The sequence below is a fragment of the Rissa tridactyla genome, chromosome 2 (assembly GCF_028500815.1).
Source record: "Rissa tridactyla isolate bRisTri1 chromosome 2, bRisTri1.patW.cur.20221130, whole genome shotgun sequence".
Taxonomy (NCBI): domain Eukaryota; kingdom Metazoa; phylum Chordata; class Aves; order Charadriiformes; family Laridae; genus Rissa; species Rissa tridactyla.
Genome location: NC_071467.1, coordinates 142,716,484 through 142,725,184, shown reverse-complemented (window position 1 = coordinate 142,725,184; position 8,701 = coordinate 142,716,484). Strand labels below are relative to the sequence as shown.

Here is an 8,701-nt window from a genome sequence, read left to right as displayed (position 1 = left end):
GAGGAAGAGACTCTTTGTAGCCCGCTTTGACTGCGCATAGCGTTTCTCCTCATGCCTCTTTAAAGCATATAAAATCGCTGTAATGGGGGACTGACTTACACGACTGCTAGTCAAAGATTGCTCTTTATTCCTGGCCTGTGCTACACGGTAGGAGTTTGGGTTACAATAGGTGTCACACAGCAGGAGTAAATTACCACCGACTTCAGTGGCTAGAGCTGCATTTCCATTCTGTTTCTCTTATTCCCGCAACCCCCAAATACAAATAAAAGTACAACTTTTACCTAAACTGACATTTGCAGACTCAAACAGCCAATTAATAAAAGGCACATATAAAGGCATCTGGGATGAATTTGAGGGTAAGATGACCTGGGCCACCCGATGGCAAGAGAATTACTTGGTATCTTGTCAGATGCCTGGTAATAACAACGACCTCCGCGCCCAGATGACTTCCTGAGCGCATGGCTGTACAGCCTTGAGACCCTGGGCTGTGGTAAATGTTCTGGCTGCTGCCTGCACCATCGCCCAGGGTTCATGTTCAGCTCCTACTGATTTTCTTTGCCAATCACTGCATGTGTTTGTTATTTTTGTCAGCACAGGCATACTTCCAAGAGTCTTCTAGATATTCCAAGAAATAGTCCGTGTCCAAGGTAGGCCTTTAAATTTTAAGGGTTTTGTTCTTCTGGCAAGGGTAAATCCGTGAGATGCTATGGCCCATGGCCCTGGGGCAGATGGCTGTGTCATTGGCATGTTGGAAAGTGAAAAATATCTTACCATGCAACATAAAAGCTGCTTGGAAGTCTTGTCCGGATAATTTCTCTCCAGAATTTTGGTCTGTAGATCTGTCAACTTCTAGGGTCAAGCAAAGGAGTTTGTATTACCTGGATTAAGGATTTTATTGCCAGAGATATATGGTAGCTTTAATATGGCAATGTAAGGGGGTACCCTACTTTGTCTTAAAATTTGAGATGTACGACACTGTAATCACCTCTCCTTCATTTCACTGCATTTACAATCTTGGTAGTGATTCTCCAGCAAGCCTCCTTGTCTGCGCATCGTGAGGACTTGATGTGATGGACCCTGCCAGCACCGAAGGGAGAGATGCTGAAACAAGACCTGCCTGAACTGAGGACACGTGCTGTCTCATCTGGAACCCCCTAGGTCGCTCTCAGAGGTTTCAGGAATGTAACATACACATTGCTGCCCATCACATTACTTTCAAGATTACATGCTTGAATCCTTCTTTCGACCAAGCTATCAAAAATCCTTTCTTTCCATACAGAACTAACACCCCCACCCCCCAAAAAAACATTAACTGCTCTTATCAGACAAGATTCTGGCTCAACATGAGACAAAAATCAACTTTTAAGTTGTCACACTGTATTATGATGATCATACTTTTAAGCCCTCATTTGACATTAAAATAGCGAAATCTTGAATCAGCTAAAAAGCTAATTAGCTGAGCATAACTTTTGCTTTCATTTGGTGGGTAAACATACATCTATGTTATCATCTGTGTTTAGATTTTATTCATTTGGGTGGTCTCTAGCTTTACTACAAATACAGTTTGTGCTTATATTGCATTCCCAGTACGTAACATAGGCATATGAGATAAAGCTGAAGAATTTCCTCTAGAGAAACAAGTTTTCCTTAAATGCTGTGGAAAGGAAGCATTCACTCTATCCTGTTTCTGCCAGCCACTTACAGCAAAACAAGAAAATACTGCAACTACTTTTTGCTTTGTTTCTTTCCAAAATTAAAAATTCAGATAGCTTCAGGGTTTTTTTGGCCAAGGATTTGTGTCATCCTGGCCCACTGTGAAAACAGTACAAACCAGCACCCTGAAGACAGCAGCACAGTGAGGCTGTTGCCAGGATATAAAGAAAATAAGAGGACAAAGCTTGGTACTCTTCCCACCTGCCAGAGTCCTAATTTCCCCTACTGGATACTGTAACAAGTAACGACAGCACTTTGTTTTTAAGTAAGAGTTGAAATTTCTTTTAAGGTATGATTTTAATGCCCAAATTCTGGTTACTCTTTGAATGGAAGACTGTATTTCCATGGGAAGGGGAAAGAAGAGTGCCTGTGCTTTGAGGAAGACACTATTTGTCTGTGTAAGAACATGATCACCGTTGGACTGACCGATGCAAAGGTGGCGTCCAGTCCCGGCTCGTCTCTCCAACAGCCACCCGTGGTGGAGACCTAGGGAATGGTGAAAAGAACAAGGCAGACACGCAACGATGGTCACCTGGGGATGTGATGTGCAGTACCAGGGTTGTAAGAAGATGCAGTATCTTTTATTAAACTAAGACATATCGGTGGAAAAATCGGGCAAACTTTTAGCCATACAGACTTTTCTTCAGGTTAGAAACACCAGCTGCAGCTCTCAGTTAAGAACAATTGCTGAACGTTTACTAAGACATTTATTAATTAAGCCAGCTCTGAAAGGAAGAAGATGGTAGCTGTAGACCAGAGAGGCCGTTAATGATATTAATGAAGCAGAGGATGTTGAGGATGGGAGAAAGAGTGGCATTTATTAGCTAAGCAAAAAGGAGAAGCAATTACCTTACAGTCTGTTGATGTGGAGAGACGTAAGTGGCGGGGCGGAAGCAGAGGGAAATTAGAATCTGCTATCAGACCAGCATCTCTACTGAGTCCCTGGTTTTGGATGTTGGGCAGAGTTAGGAAACCTAGTTCCTATGCTCACTTCTGTGGGACACTTTCTGTAGTTTCCCTTCAGGATCAGGACTCAAAGATCAGAGGGAGAATGTCGTGTTTTGTGAGAAACTCTCCCTCACCGACAGTAAGGTGTTTCGGTCTAGAAAGACCATCTCCAGGACTTCACGCTGGTGCTGAGTATTTGCTATTTTCAGTAGCAAAACTACCAGGAAAGCAGCCGTGCCCAGGATGAAGTACTTTATGGTCCTGGAAGTGTAAGAGCGGAGGATGGTTTGGCGGCAGGGGGTGTTCATTGCTCTAGTAGCAGAAGGGCATCAACACACCTTATGTTTCTGGCTCAGGGATGGTTTAAACTGACACGGTGTTTTGGACCACAGAGAATTACATTTCTAATGAAGGGTTTTGTGTTTTGTGGTGCCTAAAATGTAGGACAAGTGCTTCTGGGAAGATTCTTTACACACAGGATTTTTCTCTGTTATGTGACACATCATTAAATAGTTAAAACCAGCAAGTCCTAGGAACTTTCCTGAACTTACCAACTCTCAGCCCTCATTCTTCTCCCCACAACACTCCTTCCATTCCCGTTTCCACTTCTTTCTGAGGTGGTCTCACTGATACATCCTTATCTAAGTTCTAAGCAGTTGTCCTCAAGTCGCATTTAGCTTTGGTAGTTACTGCTTCAGAACCAAAAAAAAATAGCTTGCTAACCCAGAAATTTGTCTGGGTTAACAGAAACTTTTCCTTCTATACCAGTTGGTCTGAAAAAAAGCTACATGTACAAACCTTGTCCTGCATACACTCATCTTTCTGCTAGAACAATCTTCTGGCTTGTTGCACGTAGCAACTTAGAGCAGCAATTTTTCAGTGTTTTTCAGCTTGAAAAGTGAGTGTTTCCTAAGTATTTCAAATGCAGAACCCCACAGAATTTCAGCCAACTGACAATGGACTCAGGCGTCTTAATTACCTTTCCTGGATTGTCTAATGTGTCCCCAGGTCTGAAGGCCATAGGCAGAAAGCCACAGAGCATTCCTAAGACTAGTTGGAAATTCACACTTATTTTCTATAAGAAAATTATATTTTAAATGTATTTTTATAATACTCATTCCTATCTAAAGATCCAGTATTCAATTGTTTTATGAAGAATAGGAAAACAATACTGTAATTTAGGGCTGAATATAAATTAGGTTTTGTGCTAGGAAGGAGTTAGTAATTTTAATTACCGATGTAGATCCGAAGAGGAAAAATCTGTAGCTTAAAACTGTAAATACGATACGCAAGGAATCAAACTTTTTTCAGTAGAAGATGGAAAAGGATATCATTTGAGCCTATCATTTTTGAACAACGGTCCTTTGAGAAGGGCATTCTTGACAGAACTCGATGAACCTCAGTAAACGGGCACATCAGCAATTGACATATTTAACGTTGTGCAATTTCTGAAGATGATCCCGCTCCTGCAGTCATTACACAGCATAGATCTTGCTATTAATTAGTTTGAATGTGGGACAGCACTGCTGGGAGAAAGACAGTGGCCTAAATAGCATGGTCCAAATTTTATCTGTAGCTATCCAAGAAATACGGATGTCTTTTATTAACCCTTGCCACCTGTGACAGCTAGAAATAAATGCCAGGCTTGTCTTATTCCCAATGGATTTTTGCAGCTCATTAAAGGGTGGGAGCACGCTGCAGAGAAGGAAGACAGCTGGACGGAGAAGCTTCTTGCCTGGTTCAGCTCTAAACGGCAGCATTAACCGTCGGACAAATATGAGGACGTTCACGTCCACGACGCAGCAGCTTGGTTTCTGAATGTTTGGGAGAACGTGGTTGGATTCTCCTCCTCCTCCTCCTCCCTCTCCAGGAGCACAGTTTATTATTCTTATTGAATTCCAGTGAGTACAGTAAATCCCCCATTCAGCCTCTCATAATTTTCCCGGACTACGCATTTGGGAAGAGCCAACAGGACCTCCATTCTGCCTGAGCAATGGGGCTTTGGGCACGCAGACAGAAATGGCCACTGTTGGCCGTCACCGTACGCCCAATTCAACCCCCTCCCCAGAATACAGCAAGCATTTCAAAAACCCGACGGGAGGCACTTGCGAGCCACCCAGCAGCGTTCGCCATCCCGAATTCAGCTGGACCCGTTGCCCACTGGGCAGAGGGCGGAGGGGGAACGGGGAAGCCCTCTTGTGATTGTTTCCCTCTCTCAGGCTGCTGCTGCGGACACGGCAGGAGGGAGCCGCACATAAAATACTGGCAATAACTCGGTCGCCAGACACTTTAAAGGTAGTCTCTGGCGGGAGGCGACTTCTGCTGCGTGCGGGAGGTGCCACCATCGCCCTCCCTGCCTCCACGCCGCGCCCCGACTAATCGCAATACGCCCGTCTGCTCGGTTTCGGTCCTGCAAAGATGCTCCCCGATGGTTCGCCGCTCCCTGCGGCAGCCCCCGGGCGGCAGCACTGTGTGTCCCCCACCACCACAACCACCATGCCCTTGGCAAGCACCGATCCCCCCCCCCCCGCCCGCCGCCCCCCGGCCCCCGCCGGGCTGTGAACGGAGGCGAAACTGGCGTCGCTGCCGTTCGGCCGCGGGGGGGGACACACGCCGAGTTCGGTGGGCCCTGCACCCCGCTGGAGTGCGCGGTTCGACGGCCTCAACTATCGCCATCACCGGGGAATCCAAAACACCCCCCGCCACAGCCGTGACCGCCACCCCGGCAGCCCCCGCCGAGCGGCCCCGGCGGGCCCGGACCCTCCGCCTCGCCCCCCCCCCAATCATCCCCCTCCCCCCGGCCCCGCACGGAGCTTCCCCCCCCCACCCCCTTCCTCCGCGCCGCCCCCGCCGCCGCCTTTGTGCGCGGCGCGGGGGCAGCCCCGCGCCCGCCTGCGCCCGCCCCCGGGGTGAGGCGTTGGGAGACGGTCCCTTACGCAGGAAAGTTCGGCGTCGGTTTCAAGGCTCCTCCCTCCCGGTGAAAGGCAGACTGCGGGGCGCCTGGAAACCGGTCGGAGGGAGCGCGGCGCGGCGCGGCGAGGCGAGGGGCGCGGGCTCGAGGGGCCGGCACAAATGGTCAGGCGGCGGCGGCGGCGGCGGAGGCGGCGGCGGTAGTCGGAGGAGGAGGCGGCGGCGGGCGCTGCCGCCGGTGCGGGCAGAGCTGCGCGCTGCGGCCGCGCGAGTGGCGGCCGGGGCTGCCCCGTCCCTGCCCGCCGCTCCCTTCATGAGTCGCAAGTTCGGGCCGGGAGGAGGAGCAGCGGCGGCGGCGGCGGCTGGGCGGCGGGAGCCCGGCGGGGCAGGCGGCACCGACTGAGCATGGCCGAGCGGCGCGGGCCGGCGGCGAGCGGCGGTGGGGAAGTTGGCGGCGGGCGGCGGGCGGGCGGCGGCCGGTGCCCGCGGCTGGTGCTGGTGCTGCTGTGGGCGGCGGCGGTGGTGCCGGTGCCGGCCGGGGGCCAGTACAACGGCGAGCGGGGCATCTCCATCCCGGACCACGGCTACTGCCAGCCCATCTCCATCCCGCTCTGCACCGACATCGCCTACAACCAGACCATCATGCCCAACCTGCTGGGCCACACCAACCAGGAGGACGCCGGGCTGGAGGTGCACCAGTTCTACCCGCTGGTGAAGGTGCAGTGCTCGCCCGAGCTCAAGTTCTTCCTCTGCTCCATGTACGCCCCGGTGTGCACCGTGCTGGAGCAGGCCCTGCCGCCCTGCCGCTCCCTCTGCGAGCGGGCCCGCCAGGGCTGCGAGGCCCTCATGAACAAGTTCGGCTTCCAGTGGCCCGACACGCTGCGCTGCGAGAAGTTCCCTGTGCACGGGGCCGGCGAGCTCTGCGTGGGGCAGAACGCCTCCGAGCGGGGCACCCCCACGCCCGCCCTGCGCCCCGAGAGCTGGACCAGCAACCCCCACCGCGGGGGCACCGGCGGCGGCCCCGGGGGCTCGGGGCCCGGCGAGCCCCGCGGGCGCTTCTCCTGCCCGCGGGCGCTGAAGGTGCCCTCCTACCTGAACTACCGCTTCCTGGGGGAGAAGGACTGCGGGGCCCCCTGCGAGCCCGGACGCCTCTACGGGCTCATGTACTTCGGGCCCGAGGAGCTGCGCTTCTCCCGCACCTGGATCGGCATCTGGTCGGTGCTCTGCTGCGCCTCCACCCTCTTCACCGTCCTCACCTACCTGGTGGACATGAAGCGGTTCAGCTACCCCGAGCGGCCCATCATCTTCCTCTCGGGCTGCTACACAGCCGTGGCTGTGGCCTACATCGCCGGCTTCCTGCTGGAGGAGAGGGTGGTCTGCAATGAGCGCTTCGCCGAGGACGGCTCCCGCACCGTGGCGCAGGGCACGAAGCGGGAAGGCTGCACCATCCTCTTCATGATGCTCTACTTCTTTGGCATGGCCAGCTCCATCTGGTGGGTCATCCTCTCCCTCACCTGGTTCCTGGCCGCCGGCATGAAGTGGGGCCACGAGGCCATCGAGGCCAACTCCCAGTACTTCCACCTGGCCGCCTGGGCCGTGCCGGCCATCAAGACCATCACCATCCTGGCCCTGGGGCAGGTGGACGGGGACGTCCTCAGCGGTGTATGCTTTGTGGGCATCAACAACGTGGACGCCCTGCGGGGCTTCGTGCTGGCCCCCCTGTTTGTCTACCTGTTCATCGGCACCTCCTTCCTGCTGGCCGGCTTCGTGTCCCTCTTCAGGATCCGGACCATCATGAAGCACGATGGCACCAAGACAGAAAAGCTGGAGAAGCTCATGGTGAGGATAGGCATCTTCAGCGTCCTCTACACAGTGCCGGCCACCATCGTCATTGCCTGCTATTTTTACGAGCAAGCTTTTAGGGAACAGTGGGAGAGGAGCTGGGTCACGCAGAGCTGTAAGAGCTACGCCATCCCCTGCCCCAACAACCACAGCGGCCACCACCCGCCCATGAGCCCCGACTTCACCGTCTTCATGATCAAGTATCTCATGACCTTAATCGTGGGCATCACCTCGGGCTTCTGGATCTGGTCGGGGAAAACCCTGAACTCCTGGAGGAAGTTTTACACCAGGCTCACCAACAGCAAGCAGGGTGAGACCACCGTCTGAGACCTCCTCTGCCCGGGGAAGCAGCTCCTCGTCCAGCATGGGCAAACTTTGGGGACCGTGAGTGGCCTCCGCAGGCGGCGGGGGGAGCGGAGGACGAGCCCGATGGGGACCCCTGTCCCCGGGGCCGCCCGGCTCTGCCCTCCCCGGGCTGTCTCCTGTGGGAACTGCGTGCACTGTCAGGTTGGGGGAGAGGGATGTAAATAGCCTCTGTAAGATTTTGTAAGTATATTTGTATTTAAATTCCAAAAAAAACCAACTCACTTTTTTAATTATTTAGGACACTTTTAACCCGTTTGCGGATTTTGCTTCCTCGCCCCCTCCCTCCCCCCCCCCCCCCCCGCCCCTTAATTTAAAAAAAAAAAGGAAAAAAAAAGGCGTTGGATTTTTATTTCGTAGGGCAGGATGGGAAAAGCTGCCACCGGTGAGAGCGAGCGAAACAAACCCCGTTCTTCCCCCCCCCCCCCCCGCCTCCTCCGCGCGTTTTGCAATGGCTCCGCTCCGAGTTCCAGCCGCAGGAGCGGCCGGCACCGCGGGGAGGCCCCTGCCGCCGGCGCCTCCCGCCCCGGGCCCGGCGGAGGTGTGCGGCGGCGGAGGTGGGGCCGGGGAGGAGCGCCGCTTCCCGCCTCGGCCCCCGGCCCCGTCTGTGTGGGGACGGACCCCAGCCTGGCCCCGCACGGGGGACGACGGGCAGCCGGCGGCCATGGCGGCGACGCGCCTCGGCCGGCCCCGGGCCCTTTTTTGGGGGGGTGGAAGCGGCGTCCGGCCCCGCTCTGCAGCGAGACCACCTCCGCAGCGCCCGGGGCTGGGCTGCCGGCTGCCCTGTAACGATTTTTAATATTATATATTTTTTTTTTTAAATTTATTTAAATGCACCACACAGTTTCAGAGGAGTTAGCCTGTTTTTGTTGTAGGAGTTGAGGTTCGACACCCCCTGCACCTGTAGCACGTCCGATGCCCGCAG

At 54.1% G+C, this 8,701-nt stretch overlaps 1 protein-coding gene across 1 annotated transcript; it reads left to right on the top strand.

Moving 5' to 3' along the window:
* The first annotated feature begins 5,667 nt into the window (after positions 1-5,667).
* Positions 5,668-8,090, top strand: FZD1 (frizzled class receptor 1). Its single transcript, XM_054193150.1, has one exon. It carries the CDS (start codon positions 5,977-5,979, stop codon positions 7,738-7,740), a length of 1,764 nt encoding a protein of 587 aa, XP_054049125.1. The 5' UTR covers positions 5,668-5,976; the 3' UTR covers positions 7,741-8,090.
* Positions 8,091-8,701: the final 611 nt, after the last annotated feature.